Here is a 22,190-nt window from a genome sequence, read left to right as displayed (position 1 = left end):
TTGTTCATGTGCCTGATTCTGCCAATGGTTTCTTCCTGTTAAAAGGGAGTTTTTGCTTCCCACTGTCACCAAGTGTTTGCTCCTAGGGGGTTGTCTGATTGTTGGGGTTTTCGCTGTATTATTGTAGGGTGTTTACCTTACAATATAAAGCACCTTGAGGCAACTGTTGTTGGCGCTATGAATAAAACTGAATCGAACTGCACCGAATAAAAAGAGATCCATGTGACAGAAGAAGGAAAAAAGGTCAAGAACTTAACAGATATTTCCTTCAGACAGACTGTTCAGATTCTAAGTTTACCATACTTTAACTGGTAAACATGAACGTGCTGCTATCATTATTATGATTACTGCTGGGTTAAATGTGTGACTTACAGCAGGCAGCGGAGTCAAACATGTCAAATCTATGACAAGCTTTACAGTTAGACTGTGCAGGAAGTATTAAATGTGTTTATTGCTATATAATACTCAAATAAATAAGTTTTAGTTGCTAATTAATTTTTCTTTCTGCCTCAGCACTAAATAGAGACAGGGCTTCTCAGATCCCTGACTATATGCAACAGCCCTTCTGCTGCTAATGTATAACCCCTGAAATGCAAGTGGCATTAAATCATTAAATTGGATCCCTGAATGTGTTACCCACAGACCTCCACAGTGTCATGAGGTTGGGCTGGAGTGGAAAAAGAGCAAATGAGCAAGTTTATTCCCGAGGCCCTGATGGACAGACTGAGACTGTGTCTGTGTGCCTAACTTTTATTTATTTAAAAAACCTTGATAAAAATCTCTGCATTTTGTGCCTTGTATTGTAGGACAGTAGGACAATGGTGGTAATTATGAGGAATAGCAGAAAGTTTTCTTAAACACATTTTTATCTTGTTCTGGAAATGAAAGGAGCGACCTTTGGATGACATGTGAATTTCGGTAAGAGGTTTCGTGCCGCTGTGAGAGATGCTTACCCTCCCGAAGTTTACCCGATAAATAGCAAAAAAAGTTTGCAGCTGCTAAAACCATCTCTCATTTTTGCATTTCTATTTCTGCACAAGTAAATAAACAAGATATGAAGAGTAAACATGATATTTTAAAAGCTGCCAGACTCTGTTTTTGACAGAACAAGACCAGCTGCATGCTAATCTAGGTTGGGCCCAAACACAATTTATGCTAATCTACATGTGTTTGAGATCTGATTTTAGCAAATTTCCCAGAATGTTGCTCAGTGACTCACTGTAAGTGTCAGTGGGTTTCTTCTCTAACCTCTAAACTGGACCTAGCCCCCGTTTCTTCTTGTGTGTGTGTCTTGTTTTATAGCTCCAGTAGAAAGGTAAACCTCGGTGACTGCAGGGTTTTCAAAAATCAACACTGCCAGTGTTTAAAACGGAACGAGCTGAATGTTTGAAGTGTCAATATTTCTTTGTGACACGCAGACGTGCTTCACAGTGGAGCCCTATGTGCTGCACAAGGAGTCCATTGAAGGCGGTGACGTGGGTGGTGGTGGTGGAGGTGGGGGGTGGCGGTGGCGCTGGTTTTGGGGGTTAAGAGTTGTTGGGTTACCACTGTAGCCCTCCTCTGCAGCTGGTCTTTGATTAATGGAGCCCATTGGGGATTGGCTGGAGTGTTTGGATGAACTGATTGTGACAATATTAGAGTGTTGATATTGTGATATTCAGTGCTAATATTTGCTAATAAGTTTGGAGGAAATGTGATTATAGGCAAATTTAGTTTTGCTCCGTGATAGATTTCTTATCAACAAAATGATCAATAAGTTGATCTTGAACATAACTGGCAGTTTAATTGACAGTGGAAATAATGCTTTCTAATACCTCAGGCAAGCTGCGGGACAGATGTCAGTGTGCATGACTGGAAAATAAGTTTGCTAGTTTGAGCTCCTGAAGTTGATTTTACTAAATGTAACCAACGCCAAGATCTAATTTCCATGAGTTCAGCTACAAGTACCACAGGTCACATAAACACAGGAGTGGATAACGAGTGCATAAAAGCACATTAATTCAGAAACATAGGTTAAAAAAAGTTGTGTAATATTTAAAGAAAAACTCAGATTTTCTGAGATTAACTTTGTAAATTCACAAGGAAATAACATCCTGGAGCTGCCCTGATATTAAAGTGGTACAAAAATGGAATATTGTCTAATATTATGAAGTTAAAATATATAAAATAATACAAATTCAATTTGTAAGAAGAGAATCTGAAAATATTCTGAGATCAAAGACACAAAAACATGGAAAAAATAGGTTTTTATTTTGTTATCGAACCATTTTGCTTGACTTCACAAGCACTGATGACGCCTCTAAACAGGAACTTCAGAAAAATTTTGACATAATGATGCCAGAATTTCCAAATATGGGATAAATAAAGTTCTTCTAAACTTATGAGCGCATATTTATCCAACAGTAAACAGAGTGGCACTTATATAGTGCCTTTCTATTCAATTTGAGCACTCAAAGTCTCATTCACCCAAGCTTTTATCGAACATTCATACACACACACACCCACACACACACAGACACACACACACACACTCAGATGGATGCATCTAGGGCAACTTGAGGTTCAGTATCTTGCCCAATGAAGCACATGGATTGTAGTAGTTGGGGATCAATCCACTGACTTTTGCTCGGTCAACCTAAGCTGCTAGTTGAAGTTTTTGCAGACATAAAATAGACACATTCATAAGTAAGAATATGCATATTCTGAATGGCATAGCATTTAAAAATTGTATTCAAGTTGACTTACTTATGCAACAATTTCAAATTAACAACAGGTTAAATGATTAAATGTTCATCAAAGGGGGTAAAAAGTGAGCAAATATGTGCAAAAATGTTCAAACGTACCACATACTAAACTTTAATATAGCAAATACACTGAGACTAAGATGCTTTTCAAGAATGCTGGGAATCCCAAGCCACTGAAGGCGCTTTCAGCCATTATATTCAAGGTGATACAGAAGTTCATATTCACTTGTTTAGCTGACAGTTTGTTGGCTGTCTTTTAGCCCCCACCCAAAGCCCACTGTCCTCTATAATGTTCCGAGCCGGTCGTTTTTCACCGGTGCTGCTTCGGCTTTCGCTGAGGGCGCCCCTGCCGCCTCACTGTGCCTGCAATCTTTCAGCCTCAGCGCTGACAGGAGGGGCTGCAAAAACACAGCCGGAGGAGGTCATCCTGAAGTTTGCACAGGAGCGAGCCATTCATCCTCTCCGGGGGTGGGGTGGTGGTGGTAGTGGTGGCGGTGGTGGGGGGTTTGGTTCTCCGCTGTGGTGAGACTGAGGCTGGGAGAGATGAATATCCTGCCCTGTTAAAGTTGGGGATGAGGCTGGACAGTGTTATTTGTCTCTTAGGCTCCGCCGGGCGCACGAGAAGCTAAACGAGCCTGTCGTTTTTCAGTGTGTTTGATTTATTGGTGCCATTAATTTCTGAACAGGAGGTCACCCCTTCACCTTATCAGATTGGCAACCACTTGTACAGCCGCGCCTGGCTGCTGTCTCTGTCAACAGTGTGAGGAGCTGTCATATTTCCTGCTTGCTGGCTTGATAGAGCGTCCGCACAGAGCTGGTAAAGCACTGCGCAGATATGATGGTGTGCATCCATAGGAGAGCTATTTGATCTTGGTCCGTCATACAGCTGGCTGATCAGGCTCATTACAGCCAGAAGATTTCTGTATTTATCATTTTAACGATAGAAACAGTATTTGCGATCATTTATGCCTTTTTGCATTCCATTTATTAGTCCTTAAATTTCATGATGTACTTAGATATGCCCAGAATTTTTATGGTGGGTGGGTTTCGGCCTTTCCTGTACTCAGCAGTGGTCAGTGGCAGCACGGTGCAAGTTGTCCATAGCATGCCAGCAGCTGTGTTCGCTTGCTTAAGCAAATATCACACATGTATAAGGAAGCAAAAAACCTTTCAGGAATGACAGAAAGAATGTGATTATGCTTCTAAGTTTGAAGGAACCTGGACGGGCGAAGATCATAAAGCACACAGCGGTGGAGAGTGGAACATCAAAGATATTAGATGTAAATTAATACAACAGAAAGATTGGACTGCATTGCCATTTCTAAGGTTGTAATTTAAAGACGCTGCGTGTTGAATTGGAAAATGTATATCTTATTTCCTGCACTGGATGTAGATTTCTGCATTTTTATTCAAACAAATACCCTTACCTCTTTTTATTTCTTCGAGTATTTCCCAGTAAAGACACAAGCAAACACACACACACACACACAGCATACTAAGTTTCCCCATTCAAAAATGCCATTAAAATGCTGGGATCTCTCAAATATATTGAGTCTCATATCACTGAGAAGCCTCAGTCTCTCCAGATGCAACATATTTACAATTTTTCCCATCCAAAGCTCAAATGTGAGTGCAGAGTCTTTTTTTTTCCACCCGACTGCCGTACTATTAACTTTCTTGCAATTCCCATTCCAAAGCGGATTGCAATCTGTTCATACTTATTAACACACGTCAAAGAGCTGGTCACCCCAAGGATAGCTGTAAATGTGTCTGGTTCCCAGCTCTTTACAAATGCTTCAGAGCAACAGTAAAAAATGCTCTTCCAATAACTACATGACCAGAAAGAATGAGCCAAATTACCAGTGGTGGATTTGCATCGATGACAGACAGGTGGAATATCAGGGGAGAGAGTGTGTAGCCGATAGTCTATGGTAATGTAATTAATTGTATAAGCCTGTATCTCGTAACTGAACAGTTATGTATACTCTCCAGTAGGGCAGGGCAATATGGCCAATATTATATATTTTAAATTTTAAATTTTTATTATATATTTGAAAATTTGCGATAACAATATAACTGACGATATAATTGACTTCTCTTTCCACATGCTGAATGAGCATCATATCCCTGGCTAAACAGTGCATCACTGCGTTAGTTAGTTCCTCCCAGCCTTTGCTACTTTGTCATAAGGCATGCAGCTATTTAAAGCTACGCCGATTGTTTGTTGAGTCAGCTTCTTTGGTCCCTTTTACTTAACAAACTATGTACATATGGGGTCAGAGGGGTGGCATTATCATGGGTTAACAGTTACCTTAAAAACCATAAACAATTTACCCAAATAAATGCCATGGAGTCAGAACTGAAACCTGTTGTGTGTGGGGTTCCCCAAGGATCAGTTTTGGGGCCGCTGCTTTTCATATTGTATATTAATGAGATATGTGCTATTTCAAAGTCTTTGAAAATAATATTATTTGCGGATGATACAAACTTACTGTGCTGTGGAAGTAACTTGGAACAACTTCTGAATGAACTAGAAAATGAATTAAATAATCTGAAGACCTGGTTTGACCATAATAAATTAACATTGAACCTGAGCAAAACGAAATTCATAATATTTGGGAATCGCACTTATTCTACTAACAGTAAACTGACAATAAATAACACTGAATTAGACAGAGTATCTGAAATAAAATTCCTTGGTGTGATAATACATCACAAACTATCCTGGATTCCCCACATTACTCATATCAAAGGCAAAATATCGAAGTCTCTGGCAATTCTCTATAAGGTCAAGGATCTCATAAATCAAACATCATTATATACTCTCTATTGTTCTATTATACTCCCGTACATGACATACTGTGTGGAAGTGTGGGGAAACACGTATAAAACACACCCATCAAATATACATTCTGCAAAAAAGAGCAATAAGGATAATAAATAAAACTACTTCAAGAGAACCATCAAATCCACTTTTTATCAAATTAAATATTCTCTAATTTAAAGATTTGGTTGACCTCAGAACTGCGCAAACAATGTACAAAGCAGTGAATAAATCTTTGCCCCACATCATTCAGAACTTGCTCCAGATAAGACCAAATACTCATGACCTGAGAGGAATCCTTATGTTCAGCAAGCCAGTAGTAAGGACAAATGTAAAATATCAGAGCATTACAGTCAGAGGAGTTAGTGTGTGGAACACCTGTACAGATGAAATCAAGACAAGTACATCAATACAAAAATTCCTACTCCTTTTCGAGCACACACATTCTGTAGACATAGATATATACATGAAAACTTGATGATTTTTAAGTTTTGTTTTTTGATTTTTTTCTGTTGTTATTTCAATTATATTTGCATGTTCAAAATAAATTATATCTATCTATCTATATATAAGCGTATGAAAACAAAGGCACTGCGCATGCACATTTTACCTATATTCTAGCGCAATATTTCATTTCTTTATCGTTGCCTAACATTGTACCAGTATTACCGTGAAAGGTATAATATGGCCCAGCCCTACTCTCCGGACATTCCTCCCACTCCTCATTGCTTACTTCCATGTTCATTTGAGCTGCCAAAGGCAAGTGTAATTCCCAGGTATCCACTAGTGATACTCTGGTATCGATCCGATACCAAGTAACTGTCTAACTAACAAGTAACTAATAAAACAGGTTCAGATATTTTTCATAGAGTGTGTTCGGGGTATGATAAGCATCAATCTTATCACACTGTTATCGATCTGAGACCAGTGACAACAAGATACCAGTGGTATCAACTATCGATATTTGGATTGATCCATCCGCCTCTAACATCCACTGGATGAAGTTTCTGTAAAGCCTGATGGGAAAATGAGGCTGACTCACAGCTGTCAATATCAAATTTATTCACTGCATCAAGAGTTAAAGAGTTAGGCTCATGTTTTCTGACTTGATCTCTAATTATTCTACAGCTAACAAAAAAATCCACAGCTAGTTTCTTTAGAGTATTTAAAGTATTCGTATTCAGTTGAAAAGGTACTCGTGCTTGTGTTTGAACTTTTTTGCCCTTAATGGGTCACAGTAAGTTAAATTTATTAGCGGATGTTATCACAGTTTTCTGCTGGGCATCGGGTCTCTCAAGAGGGAAGTCTGGATTTCTTTGTTTAGGCAAACAAAATGTTTGTCTGAACTAATGGAATTTGGTGTTGACTCTGTCTCCTGATTCATTTACACATCGGTGCGACTGCAGCTGTGTTCAACCAACACCAAGTCTCACTTTAGTATCCAGATGATTTCAGATGTAGCTGAGAGCACTTAACCTCTTTTTTGTCTGCCTTTGTGCCTGCTGATTAAAGCATAAATAGTTAGTTTGAGAGTGCGTGCGTCGCTGCGTTTTAATTCTTAGCACTAACGTAAAAGGTTTTGCCGTAAACACATTTTCTTTTACTTCAGAATGCTTCTCAGATAGAAGTGACTCACCATACAAATCCAGATTTAAACATTTTTCTATCATCCATTATCTATCTGTTGCTGATTGTTTCTGCCACACTATATAATATAGCAAACCCAGCAACACTAGGTGTGTGTTTAAGGTGGTTTCAAACCATGTTAAAATGCTCAAATTTACAACAATAAAAGGGCATTTTTTAAATAACTTATCCACCTTCATAACTGAGTTAGGGGTGTGGTCACATTGATTGACAGGTGTCCCAGTCAGATTCTGGAAGTCTGCCTTCTGCTTTGCTGCCTTCTGGAAACCTACCTGCTCACCCATTATGTGCACCTTTTTCATCTGATTTCCGTGCGAGGTCTCTGCTTATGTTTTGCTGCTCTCCTCTGCTCACCGTTTCACCACATGTATTTCCTCTGCTCCACTGAGCACACATGAAAGAGGGCAAAGGAGAGAAGTGCAACAGCGGGACTCTTATCTCTTGAGCACTCCTAGTGTTTTAAGTGCTCAAAAGGGCTTTGAGTGCTCAGTTAAAGGAAAGAAGAGCTATGTAAGTACCAGTCCATTTACCATTGATCACGATGGTGGGCTTGTGCTCAGCTTTCTTATTGCTTGTTTTGGCCTTTTAATGTATTTTACCAATACTATCTGGGAATCATGATTTTCACCAGCTTTTGAGTTATTTGTGCTTGCATGATAAGATGATCGATTGATTTGGCGTATGGCTGCTTTCATCCAAAGCCAGCCCCTTTAACTCAAGATTAAAGGTGTGCATTTACATGCCATTTGCTTTAGCTTAAGATTATAGACTGAATAAAACATGCACGTAGCTTCCAAGTCTGAAAAGTGAAGCCAAAGTGGAATCTGCCTTAAAAGCAGAGGATTGTGTTTCTGGTTGGTCCACCACTGAACAAAACATCAAGTACATTTTGTAAATTATGGTTATTATCAGAGCCAGAAAGGAGGTTTATCCCGGGCATGCTCATTGGCTAACGACATGCCCATCCTTAAATCAAGCGGCGTTCTCATTTTCACAGTCAGATACATCCCAGCTTGAAAAACCTTAAACACTCCTGTTGTTAATCAACAGGTGACACCACAGTGATGATGTCTATATTTTATATACACTCTATGCTCAAGATGCTAGCTCAGTATTTTCGATTATTCTTTAGGACTCATAAAGAAGTGTTGGTCTGCAGTTACTTTGTCTGCTAATCAGCTACTCTCCATCAGTGCATCAGTCTGAGGTGACTATTAGTAAATAACAGGACATGTCGATAAGTCATCAGTCTTAAATGCAGTGCAAAAGCACAGCAATACTGAGCTTGTAATAGGGACAAACCACAACTAATTCAAATGCTCAAGCCGGCTCCCGCCATACTGTGACCTAATTCTTTAAGAGAATCTAAAACTGGATCTCACACAGGGCAGAACATCTCTGTCTATTGAGTTAACAGTTTGCTCTGCACAAATAGAAATTCTTTGCCCCCCTCCCTTATTTTCCCCCATCACAAACACACACACACACACACTCACACACCCCTTTACCTCCCCTCACCTCCCTGCACACTCTCTGGTCAGCGTGCCACTGTGTGCCGATGTGTAACAAGTTCTCCCTCTCTTGTTTTTCATTCCTCTTCCTTTCTCTCTCTCTCTCTGTCTCTCTGTCTCGCGCTCTCTCCCACCATGTGAAGCGCCGGGATCTGTGCCACGCTCGTTCATCTGCCGAATCTGTCTGGTGCTGATGGTGAACTAGTAAGTTTATTTTCTTCTGTGTGATATTTGTGCGGCGTGTGTGCATTGCTTTCACGTATCCCATGCGGAGATTGGCTCCATCACTGCAACTGCTTATTCTTTTGTGTTGTCCTGTCCTTTCTGTCTTTGTGTCTACTTTTTTCTGCCTGGTTTTTTTTCTGCCTGCCTGTCAGTTTTCATGTCACTGCGGGCTCATTTCTTCTCTAATCATCTATAATATGACCCTTCACCTACCCCTCCTCTCTTTTTTTCCCCCCTCGCTCATCTTCAGCGTACATCACCCTAGCTGTGACTTTGGAGACTACATGTGGGGATGTGTTTGTGTAACGTGTAGTGGATGTTTCCTTTGTTCTGGTTAAGGCATAAGTGCTAAAACTGACAGAGGAATGGGGTGGAGAGAAGCAGGGGAGACAGAGGAAACTCCCAGCCCTGGATCAATACCCTTAGTCTGGGTTATTATGTCTGAATGTGTGTGTGGGTTTGGGGTTTTTTTTCCACTTCAGTAATGAAGCCTTTCTGAAGCAAAAGCCACATGTTGCACGTGTGCGAGTGTAATGTTCCTGTTTGATGTTTTCCCACAGAGCAGCATTCTTATTTATTTATATTTAAAATTGCAATTAGTCGCCTTTTACTCTTCAATTAATTACTGACATCATGCTGTCATCTAGTTAATCACAGCACCAACAGTTTGCTGATTAATGTCTTTGGGGTGTTTTTACACTTTGAGCATCATTTATGGAAATTAGTCGTTAGTGGAAAATAGTAGCCATGATAATTTTCACAAATATGTTCTGGTGGGTTATAAGGACCAGGTCTTATGAGATTTTCCATGACAGCAGCATCGGTTATGTGCAGTGGATTAGTAATTAAAATGCTCAGACTGTCAGCCACCCAAGAAATTCAAAACCCAAGACAGTCGTATTTGGAATAATAATATTAACTCAGTTTGTATTTGCCGTGCACAGTTTTGGGGAGTAAGATATTTACGAGTCATTTTAATCAGTTACTATGAATGAAATTAAAGTTGCTAATCAAAATGTTGGTGATTGCAAAATGGATTCATTAGGAATATAGTTTTATCAGTAAAGGGCTTATATGTAGAACGCAGTAGCTTTAACAATATAGGGCTTTTAGGACCAATATCAGTAGTTGGTGATTTAAAAGTCAGATATAACAGGCAATATTTTTATCTGTAGGTCACATGAAACAGAAAAAGATTTCCCTAAAATTATTGTGTAGTTATTTATGTACTCCTTTATGAGCTCAGCATGTCTCTCTGAAGACTGTAGGGAGCTACAGGCTGCCCGTCTACCTGCAGAGATCATCTCTTCTCAGATGGAGGCAGTGTCCAAGTTTGTGGTACAACAAGGGCTACTATTGCTTGTGCTGTTGTTGTACCATTGGTCAGCCATGGAGACGAGCAAGGTTATAACGAACAAAGTGAAACCCGTCTTTGATGTTTTTTCACGCTTCTCCTGTCACTCCTTTGGCTTGTCAACCAATCAACTTTTGACTGACATAGAGTTGAGCTACACCCAATTTGGTTTTTGGAGGGCCAGCACCTTTGCGTAGGTTGACAAACCCCTCTATGTAGCCAAATACCTACACTCAAGCGTTACACTCTGCCCAACTCTGTTCAGATGTTCTGGTTATTGTGTTTGTGGCGTTCCAATCACGTGTGTTACAGGGTAGTTTGCAGAGTGCCCTCTGGTGGACAAACTATGCAACATCAATCCTCATAACATGGTTAAAGTTTCTTATATCTCTTCTTTACTTTTTAAATTTCATTTCATTTGTTGGCTAATATCGGCCCATTCATAAATCAGTTGAGGTCCAAGACATAATATTAATTTCGTTATTTTACATCTTTTGACCATAAAGGCTGGCTGTCATTTGGTATTTCATTACAGCATGAATAAGATTTTTTTGGGAGAAAAATTTGGGTGGATTGGCATCTAGATAGACTTTATTAATTTGCCAACATATCGTTGTGCACCATCTGTCGTCTACCAGTCAAATCACTAGGCATTGCTTGGAAGAGTCTGACAGTAGTTTGTTTTGACTGCACTTATGGCCATGGTGTCTACAATTACTACTACTACTACCAGTACTGTACAAATCTCCTCCAACCAGGCCAGAAATAGTATAATAACAACAACTATAGCTCTGTGACCAGCAGTCTGCTTCAGTCCTGGTAGACTTGTTGGGCAAGATTGATTTTCAGTGCTGGAAGTTCATCAAATAATGTTCTTTCTGAAATTCTTCTGAATGTTTTCTATGCCTGAATACTGCTCTTTGTCTACAGATGACTGTTTAGTATGTGAAGGAACTCTTAATACAGATTAGAGAGATGGGGATTGATCTCTATGATTTGTTTTGGCAGCTGCACTTTGTAATCTAAACTCTGTTAACACTTGAGTTTAAAGTTCATCTTGGCTGATCAGATCAAAAGTGGACAGTAGTCAATACAAATGTAAACAAGCGCTAAGACTCTCTGTGATCAGATCACTCAGACTATTTGCCGAGGCGGTCTGGGGCACATTTCTCTTCACCTTCTCATCTAGCCCTTCCTTATTAAGCTGATTTGACATCCAGCAGGAAAATCTGTACACAGAGTTCAACTGGACACCTGGAGGAAAAGATTTTAATACCAAATGTTAAAACACTCATAAAGGATGTGTACAATTTAACACATCAGTGCTGTCTGCACTCTTATAACATGTGAATTAATGTATTTCTTTTCTTTATGGGTGGACTTTTGTTGAATGCATCCATCTTCTGCCTTCCAAATTCAGAGTGTCCCAGAGGTCACAGGGCAAGAGGCAGGGTACACCCTGGCCAGCTCACCACTTTGTCACAGGCCTAACACTGACGCCCACATTCAACCCTAGATGTAATTTAGAATCACAAATTAACTTAACATGCAGCTGAATACCCCTGTTGTGTGGTGGTTAGCACTCTTGGCACAGTTTGGCACCTTTGCAAACCATCTCCTCCATATCAAGAGTGTTTGTAGCTTCTGCACAGCTCCTTAAATATTGATTATCAGTCTTGCCGTGAAGTGAAACACAACTACTGTCTTTTAAAAATTTTAGATCAATACAAGCATTAGAGCAGAGCTCCGTTTCTGCATCATCCACTCTGAGATAATCATTAGCAGTCATGCATACTACATGAACTAACTTTTTTGCCATTCAGAGCTAAGTATATAAAAAATGCATCTCTTGATAGAGCAGATGGCATTTCGGTTGGCATTAAAGTAGCTATAATGTAGCTGTAATTTAACCAATTATTGATATAAACATCTTGATCAGTGACACCACAACTCTTCAACAACTGCTTAATGGATAAAACTACAAGTTTGATGCATAAAAATGTGAAATAAATTGTTGTTGTGCCGTTCAAGCGTAGCTAAGGCCATGGGATGCCGTTTTCTTTTTTTTCCTGTTTGTTTTCTGTGATTTTTCCATCACCCTGGCTTCACATCGAAATTCATGTTACAGGGAATGAGCTGTCCAACCAATAATCTTCAATCATGTCTACTGACAGAGCGGCTCCCTTCAAGTGGGGCAGCGGGTATTGACAGAGAGTGATTGCAGCTGTACGTGTTTGGTTATACATCCCAGTCGTGTCATCTGGCAAAAAAGCAAAGCAAAAGAAATGGAGATCATGATAAGAGGACGGAGGGAGACGGGGAGGAGCGAGGAGAGAGATAGGAAGAGAGGGATCAGTGCAGCTGTGTGCCTCTTTAGGATTCCTGCTCTCTACCTCCTCTCGCCCGGGCCAAACCGGCATCATTAGGTTTGGCAAATTACCCGGGCGGCCATTGTGGCGCAGCCATGGCACGTTAGTGTGTCTTTTTAACTGTGGCTAAACTCAGTCTATTCACTTGTAAAAGAGAGCAGCCATTGGCAGATAGTTGGCAGGTTGCACAGAGAGGCCATTCACCCCGGTAGGAAGGAGCTGAGAACACTGCCTCGGAAATGGTCCTCTCTGAATATTTTGATGGAGGGACTTTGGGTGCCCTCTCAGTGTCCATTTGCTCCAGCTAACAAATCTCCATCAACTGACTTCATTGGTAATCAATATCAGTGCTCCTTATAGGTGAGGGCGAGCAGGAGCTGCAGTCAGAAAGAAAATTTTAGCAATCTGATTCAGTGTTTTGATGTTGTCCTTTCTTTCTTTTTTTACTCAAGGAGGAATTTGGACTTTGGAATCCAGTTTTTTTGTTGTTTTTTTTGTAGTGGGGTGTAGTGGGGTGGGGTGGGGGGTTGGTGTTCACTCTTTCTTTTCATGATAGTTGGACGCTGTCCAAAAATTCGGGTGGAGAGAGTTTAGACAAGAGGCTGATATACAAGGGTCAGATGCTGGACTCCCTCCTTTTATTTTTGATGCCACGCAGGAACAAATTACAGGGCTTCTGAATGAAGAAATAATTACTCGTAATTAATTTCGCTGTCATAGAGTTCCTCCGTGAAGAGGACTTGTCTGGATTTTAATGAAGCACACTTAACGCGCGCACCCAGTGTTGTCGGGTGCTCGGTTTGTAGCCGGTGTAGCGGAAGTGCTAAAAAGCAGTTTCAAGGTCTTCTGTAGTGCGTCTTTTTGTAGGCAGATCACGACATGGATAATTACCTATAATAGCTGTTTTGCAAGAAATGAGGGAAGAGGTTACTCATGCTGACAGAAAAGGAAACGGCCCCTTCACAGTTGCCGAGCTGACGTATTAAAGCTTAATAACCTGCCGGTCACATGGCTCACAAAAGAGGTTCATCCATGACTTGTTTTTTTACTTAGAGTCAACTCAAGCTCTGGGCCCACACTCCATGAAGGGGGCATCTCTTTGGCCTCTATCAGAGTCCTCCTAAGTTCTCCGGGATACGCTTGTTTAGTTCTTCTAAGAGGAAAAAGTCAAAGTGAGCTTGCATGGCTCCTCAAATAGAGGCGAGGGGAAGTTCCATGTTTCTTAAATTTTGCATGAACACCACTGCGAATCACTCTGGCATCAGCAGAAGTAGTTGTTGCTCAGAAACAGAAAAAAAAATCACTATATTCAAGAAATCTCACAATAAAAAGCAGCAGGGAAAGAGTCCAGAAAGAAAAATGGAGGATTTGACAAAGGCCTCTGCTGTGTGAAGTTTGTACAATTGTGACAAAGTGCTGCAGAGGCACTGCTGCTCTGTCCAAACACTTGTCAGTGTGTCACTACACACATTTCCACTTAAATGTTGAACCAGGGGAGAAACATCAGCGGCTTCTACTTGTGTAGCTGTAGCGTGTAAGGGGAAGGAAAACGGGGGGGGGGAACTTTTTTTTATATACTTTTCCTGACTTTTCTAAGGAGTTGCTGGGTCACTTTTACATTTTCAAACAACCCGAGAAAGAAAACAAACTGTCTGGCTTCTGAAGACATGACACAGCCTCTGTTTGAAGGTTTGTAATAATACCCCGTGTGGGTCACTTCTGCAAAGTTGTTGAGAAGGAATTTTTTCCCCAACATTTTTCACTCTGAACATGGCATGGTCATTCTGAGTATGAGCGGGAGGTCTCTGGGTGAAAATGCCTCGCTGATGTCAGAGGTCAGAGGAGAGTGGCCAGACTGCTTTAACCTGAAAGGAAAGCAACAGTAACGCAAATAACCTAGAGCTGCACGATTGTGATTATCACTGTTATTCTGATTGATATTAACATTACAGTTAAGTTATTTATCCTTTCATTTTAGTGACAGAAATGTTTTAATTGTGCTGTACGATCCTGCTGATGTTCAATACCATAAATATGTAAATACAATGAACTTTACTAAAACTTAACATGAAATTAAATCAGCAAGGCACTACTTTCATTTTTACATTGTGCTGCACTTCTTGGTTAGTCAGTTAGTTAAAACATCTTCACAAAAACCTATTTTTACTTGATTTGCACTGATGATTGAGTGCATCCTAGAAGCAAAATATAAAGTCTTCCACTCCAGTTTTTTCCAAACCATTATGATAGTTTGTGTACAATGTCGGTTTTGCCAATTTAGAAAATTAATTGCATGAGGGGAAAACATCTTTTGTCCACGATGATCCTTCATTACTCACCATGTTTAGTGGACACATATCTTTGGCCAAATAGCACGCGATTGCCTCGATGATTTCAATAGGTCTTTGTGAGCTGGATGGATATGCAGACGCGCTGTACAGGCTTGCTTTTATGGACGCCTGAGTGCATGGCGGATGATTCACTTTTGCAACTATTGCGTTGTGTCTCTTGGCCTTCATGCGTTAATAATCCTGCAGTTCATGGTGCGTTTTCAAGCAGTTGTAATAAGTTATGGTGCAGACACTGTAACTTATTATTAGTTAACATCACTTGCCCTAAATCCAAAGTATTTCCAAACGTTTGATGATTTGCTCTGAGGGACAAGCTCTTGGTCTTCTGCTGTGCCAGACATTTGATTTTTGTTGTGTTTCTGTCTGTTAATGTTGCGGTACTCATCTAGACTACAGCAGAAGAAAAGGAAACTGAGGCTACAGTTTGCACGGTCTCACCAGAATTGGACAACACAAGATTGGAAAAATGTTGCCTGGTCTGCTTTGACATTTGGACGGTAGACTCAGAATTTAGTGTGAAAAACATGAAAGCATGGATCCATCCTTCTATCAGTGCTGGAATGGTGCATGGCCACACTCTAACCGAGCATTGTTTATCTACCACAACCTATTTGAGTATTGTTGCTGATCATCACTTTATGACCACAGGGTACCCATCTTCTGATGGCTGGAAGCACCTCAAAAGCTCAAATCACCTGTTGAACATGACAATGAGTTCACTGCACTCAAATGGCCTTCATAGTCCTGACACACACCAGCTCTCAATCCAATAGAGCACCTTTCGGATGTGGTAGAATGGGGGATTCCCATCATGGATGTGCAGCCAACAAATCAGCAGCACCTGTGTGATGGTGCTGTGTTAATATGGAGCAGAATTCCTGAGGAGTGTTTCCAGCACCTTGTTGAATCTGTGCCGTGAAGAATTAAGTCCGTTCTGGAACCAACAGTGGTAAGAGTCTGGCTCCAACCAAGATATACCGATTAAAGTGGCCTGCATATATCATGATAGATTTTAATATAAGAATCAAACTATCTGTACTGCAGGAAAAGTTCAAGCACATTTAATAAGCTCTGTATTGACTCTGAGTGCCATTTGGTGTGAATGTGTAAGGGGAATTAGTTTAACCTTTTTTGCCACATAAAGCTCTTTTTTTTTTAGCTTAAGAAACTTCTACAACTCAAGTGCCAGCAATAAATGTCAAAGTAAATTACAATGGCAGATAAAGAGTCTATATATGGGCACAGATGTGAAAGTGGAAGGTAGCCACGAGCTGATTCTGTTTGCAGGGTTGGTTTACATCGCAGGACGTGATGGACAACAGACCCGTCTCCCAGGCTAGTGCTGCTAATGACTCTGAGGCCACTTGTAGTGACTACTTTGGTCAGGAGAAGTTACTTTCAATGTCACATTTGCTAGTAACGAGCACAATCCTTAACCGCTTGTTTGGATCCATATAGATGGTCACGTGATAACGCAGCAAATGCTTGATTGCATTGCTGTGTATCTCCTTTAAATATTTAACAGATGCAGTTTCATTCAGTCTTGCCTCAACAAGCTGCAGAACGATCAATACAGTAGTTTGCAATCGTGAAACAATTCCAGAGCAAATGTAATCTACTAATATATCTATGGTGAAAAGGCATCCCAATAAAATGAAAAGCAAACAGAAAAAATATTCAGCCTTAAATACTGCTGCAGAATTTGAGTGCAGGTTACAGTTTAATGTCTTTGTGTGAGGTTTTGGAGTTGCTGCAGGAAAATGAAGTTCTCTTCATGTTTCAGCAGACGCACAAGCATCTTAGATTTGTAGTGTGTAGTTTTGTCCGCGAGATGTTTGAATCAGCTTTTGCTGTTGCAGAGGAATCACAGGGAGAGAGTGAAGTAGGAGAGACAAATCGGCAGGCAGCAGGGGTTTGAGTATACACCTGTCATGCTTAGCTGTGTTGATACAGGGCGGCCCAGTCCTCAGCTTTATTTGCTGACATGGCCCTGCCTTAAAATCCTGGCTGTGTTGCTCCAGTGTGGTGGTCACATGTTCACTTTGTGTTCCCGGGGGATTTTTTTCCCACACAGTCCAAACACGGACCGGTCACATGAATTGCAGACTCTGTGTTTCTAATCCCATCACAAGTTGTTATTTCTATATGGTGTTTTTCTATCGCAGCCAGCTACACGAATGAATGAATGTTCAGACACGCTCCGTCTCTGGGAAAACAGCTCTCTGATTTTATTTTTGAAGCAATTTACTTCCAACTTTCTATAACAAAGTCAAAAGTCTGTAGCTCAGGTCCGTCTGCCACTGTCGGGTCCATAATATTACATCTAATCACTCAAACCACATTTAGAAGCATCACACGACCATCTGCTTATTTTATGTGTAGTATATGTCCTCTGTACTGATGCGGTCATTTGCTTACTTCAGATTTCAATTAAACTCAGCTAATCCAATGTTTTTTATATACTGCCAAATCACAACAGTCTCCTTAAGGCGCTTTATATTTGTAAGGTAAAGACCCTGAAATAATACAGAAAAAACACCAGCAGTCAGACCACCCCCTATGAGCAAGCACTTGGCGACAGTGGGAAGGAAAACTACCATTTAAACAGGAAACCTCCAGCAGAACCAGGCTCAGGGAGGGGCAGCAATCTGCTTACCTTTTTTTTTCAGATTATGTTAAATTCATATGACTTATGTTGAAACATTTCAGAAAAAAAGTATTTGTTTGTTTGTTTAAATACAGTATTGAATAAAAGCCTTTAGCCACCCCTCATTTCTACTCATTCCTTTATATTTTTCAGGAAAATTGGGAAAGAGACGCACTGATTTACTAAACATTACAGTATACATTTACAGTATATAAGAGACAGAAGGAATCTGTACAGTACAGTCAATATTTGGTATGGCCACCTTTTGTAGCTGTCAAAATGTTGGTGCAGCAACAGTCTGTAACCTGGCAGTACAAGGAATAGAAGCTGTATTAGCAATATGTTGTTATAGTTCACAAACACGATTGGACACACAGCTATGATGTTGGAGATTGCAATACTCAAATAAGACTCTAATGAAAGTCAACCAGCTGACAGCATCATAGTGTAAAGCTTATATTCTACACAGCATCAACTGAAAGTTTTATTGTGGATACTAGCAGGCTTACTGTAAAATATCAGGGTATTTCTGGAGAGAACTTATCAAATTTCCCTGTTACAGGGTACATTTAATATATAAGATGTGCAAACAGGACAAATATACAGCCACAGCTAAACAGCTTTGGGAGGCAGTACTTAGGAATAGTGTTGGCGACAAGTGAACTTTCATGGTCATATTAGAGGTGACTACCTTCTCTCAGAAGCAAAGAAGGGAGCACAATGCTTTTGTTAAAGCACAGTTAAAAACATTCCTGGAAAATATCAGTGCAGTTAGTTGGGCTCATAGTGTGTCTAAAGAGTCTGGGTGTTACTTGACTAAACTTAACTAAACCATACAGAGGTCCTAGCACACTTTGTCATGTAGACAGAGGATGATGAATATGCGCTCTTTGTCTTTAACTAAGGCTAATCACCAAGGGAGAGCCTGCGTCCTCACATTTCCTACTGCCCCCGAAGAATCTGACTGACGTCCACTGTCGCTCCCCCTCGTTGGCCTGAATAGACAAACCCCAGAACATTAGGCCTCTCACTGGCCAGCCTTTGCGCGGTGAGAGGACCGTGGCCCCGTAACAAAGGCGAGGCCAGCGGTGGAGGCTCTGCTCCTGTCGCTTCATTAAGCAGCAATGTAAGACCCAGCAGGCTGAAAAACCTCTGCCTCCACACGTATTCAGTCCTCCCAGTGAGCAGTAGACAGGCAGACATTCACCGCCTCCATTCTTTGTAGTGCGTAGCAGCTGCACTGAGACTGGTTTAAGGGTTAAAGAAAAAGAAGCCACTGTGAATGGGCAAGAAATATGCTGCCCTGTAGTGTTGAGGATGTTCAAAAGTTTTCAATACATAGTTGGAACATTATGGCCTTTTCCATAAACTCATTTATCACTCAGCTCAGACATTTTCTGAGTCAAATTTGTGCTCTAGTACCGCCTAACCCTCAGGCGACAGTGTAGCTAGATTCAGGCATTTCACATGCTCTCATGGTGAAGGTGTCTCCTTTAGTTAGTCTTCAGCTGCTACTTAAACGCTTGCTCACATCCGAATGGTTCACTGGCCAGTCCAGGAATGGAGCTTAAAACTGAAATTTATTAGATGATTCAAAAGACATTTTTTCCATTTCAGAGCTCATACACAGAGTAATTTCACATGCAAAAACATTTAAAGGTCTTTATCCTTGTTTGCATCCACATTTTTTTTAAATTTAGCAAACGTTAAATATCTTGATGAATGCATACAGCTACTGAAAAGTGATAGTAACATCCTTTATTGGTGGGTGTCACTCTTCTCTCCTGTCTTGCTCTGTTTCCAGTCTGTGAATTTCTAAATAAATGAGAAAATGCCTTTTTAAGGTTTCTAACAAGTTTATTTCTCTATATTCAGACATTTTTCCTTTAAAACAATAAAAACAAATAGGAAGCATTCATTTTTTTTACAGTATGGTCCTCCATTTTGGATGGCTGCAGCTCAGGAAGTCCACTCCATTGGAGTGTGAATGTTAGATAGAAAGCACTTGGAAAAAAAGCTTCTGTGAATGGGTGAATGAAGCATGTTGTGTAAAGGGCTTTGAGTGCTCAAGTTGAGTAGAAAACCTGAATGTTTGACCTGGATGTCCCCATGTCAGCAACCTCACAGTGGTGAGCAAAAAGTGACATTTATCTGTATTTGCAATAATTAATCTGCTGACACTGGGGGTCAGATTGTGGCCTCTTCTTTGGACTTGCTGCTGTTTCTTTAGCAGCCTGACCCAATGCCTACATTGATCCACTTCATCCTGACAGGACAGGTAAACCATTTCTACACGTGGGCGGCATCCGTGAACTTTTCTAGACGTAGCCCCACAGAAGTGCACGTGAAAACACAAAGACCCAACACATTTGGATTAGACGTTAGCCTGTAACTAACTTGCCAGCGTCAGTATGTATGCAAAGCGTCAGTATGTATGCTACAGCTAGTATGTGGCTGCATTTACTTATACCTAAAAGAGTATCTTGAAGGCTGCCTCCAGTATCCCTCTGTGTGCTGCACGCGAGAAAGCAAAAGTCTGATACTTGTCTGACCCAGCTGGATGGAAATTTGTAAACTACATAAAAGAGCCTTTGATCTTTGTGCCTAAAGTCACCATCAGATCATCACCTTTGAGCAGATTCTGATTCATATAAAATGAATTCGACCCTTCATGTGGCACACCCTCCTGTTTGGCTCTGTGCCCGGGGCTCATCTCTGAATGGATCCCCTCAGTCAGAAAGAGGCACCCAAAGTTTGAGAGCTGGCCTTAGTGAAGATTGGCGGCTCTGGCCTTTTGAGGTGAATTAGCCATGACCGAGTCCTGCTGACACTGAGGCGATGGACACCAAAAGCAGACAGACAGAAACTGAGCAGGGACAGCGGGGCCGGTCGACTGGCAAAATTAATTTAGATGAATGGGCAGGAGGACGGAGAGAAGAGAGTGTGTGCAAGTGTAAGCTATTACTGAGTGGATATGGATTTTTAGAGTCCAGCACTGATGTATTGAGTTTTCTAGAGTGATTATCTAAATGCCAAAAAATATAAGGATATTTATTTGTCACAAGGCTGATTGGTTTACTCTCCCTGAAATTACTGTCTGGTTGATTGACAGATATCACTTCTGCTCCGACAGGTGATTCCTGAGGTCCTGATAGAAGACTGGATGCGGTTGTAACTATGGTAACATCAGGGTGGGGGGTATGGGCCCTCTCCCCCTGTGGCCTTGTGCTGGTCATCTCTTTATCCATGTGTCTGTCAGAGGAGCCTCACATCAAGCCTGCAGACTGCAGCAGAAAGGAACATCCTGTTGTTTCCTACCAAGGTGAGCAAAGAAACACACCACCCATAGAGTGGGGAGGGAGGCCCACGAATGAAGTTAGGGCTCAAAAATGAAGGCACGCTTGCAAAATCAGGAACTTTGTAAATTTTAATCACTTTAGTTTAGGCCCACCCCATCGTAGCATCTCGTGTGCACATGCCAAACTGAACAAAGGCCCCAAGCTAGCACCAAAGTTCATGCTGAAGGGAGACACTTTTTTAGCTGAAGTAAGAGACTGCGTTGCTTGCGCATTTACCCAGTGTGAAAAGAGGTCAGTGTATCTATTTTCCACAAGACAATTTCTGTTTTTAAACAACATAATTTGTGTCGTTTTTTTTAATGTAAGAATACACACTCACAAATATATGAGAAAGTCGGCGAATTGAAAAGAGTCACGCACACAAAGGCCGTGTTTCTTTGAGCCCACTTTTAAAGTGATTGATGATCAAGACCAAGATCAAGATCAGAGATCTTAACCTTATCACACAACGATTGGGTTGTCATGCTGATGTTGAGAAGTAGGCAAAGTTGTAGACATGCATGCATTTCCTAGATTGTCTACAGTTCTCAAATTCAGGCTCTTTAAGCAGGTTGTTGTGAGCAAGCAGTGTGGTAGCCTTATTGTAAATCATAATGCATCTTTTGCTTGAATAAGTGGCGTAAAGGCTATGGGTTAAGGGTTGTATGAGGACCAACTGTATGCAAAAGGCTACATAAGATATACATTTTCGATTTAAATTAAAGTATGAAAAAAACCCTGTATATATGTCTGCCCCTTCTAATAACAGTGTGGTCTCATTTTATCACCCCAACATTTTGTTCATACTCTCATGTCAAACCATGGCTGCTAAACAGTGCCTTTACTCCAGTGCTTCATTGAATAAGAACGTACATATATGGATCTAAAGATCCCTTGGTAATGTTTACTTTAACTTTGTATAATTTTTTCTTGGAAACACAAGGAGGTTCTCTGGCCAGACCCTGCTACACAAGCAATAAAGAGTCACTGAAGCTGAAATGGTATCTTTGTGAAGGAGGTTTGGTTGGGTCACAAACATTTTATGATCCTTTGTAAAGTTAAATAACGATTGCATAATTGTATAACAATCTTCACTTATCCACCAACTTTAAATCAATGCCATCTCTCAACATTTCATTCGCCGCTCTTTAAAAACTGATTTTTATTGGGTTTGTATATT

The 22,190-nt window shown here is 40.7% G+C and overlaps 1 protein-coding gene across 2 annotated transcripts in view; it reads left to right on the top strand.

The window, feature by feature from the left end:
* LOC100703109 (semaphorin-5B) overlaps nt 1–22,190 on the top strand; it is a 43,923-nt gene that overhangs the window by 1,129 nt on the left and 20,604 nt on the right. Inside the window, exons 2-3 of one of the 2 annotated variants that reach the window (XM_003455898.5) lie at nt 8,870–8,930; nt 20,806–20,994. In XM_003455898.5, the coding sequence (XP_003455946.1) occupies nt 20,850–20,994 (145 nt within the window). In that variant the 5' untranslated portion in view covers nt 8,870–8,930; nt 20,806–20,849. Of the gene's footprint in view, nt 1–8,757; nt 8,931–20,805; nt 20,995–22,190 lie in introns of those variants that run through there. The other variant, XM_013264503.3, reaches the window with a different exon arrangement.

Source organism: Oreochromis niloticus, linkage group LG23 (genome assembly GCF_001858045.2).
Source record: "Oreochromis niloticus isolate F11D_XX linkage group LG23, O_niloticus_UMD_NMBU, whole genome shotgun sequence".
Taxonomy (NCBI): domain Eukaryota; kingdom Metazoa; phylum Chordata; class Actinopteri; order Cichliformes; family Cichlidae; genus Oreochromis; species Oreochromis niloticus.
Note: the sequence above shows the minus strand (reverse complement) of the source record. Positions and strands in the feature narration are given on the sequence as shown.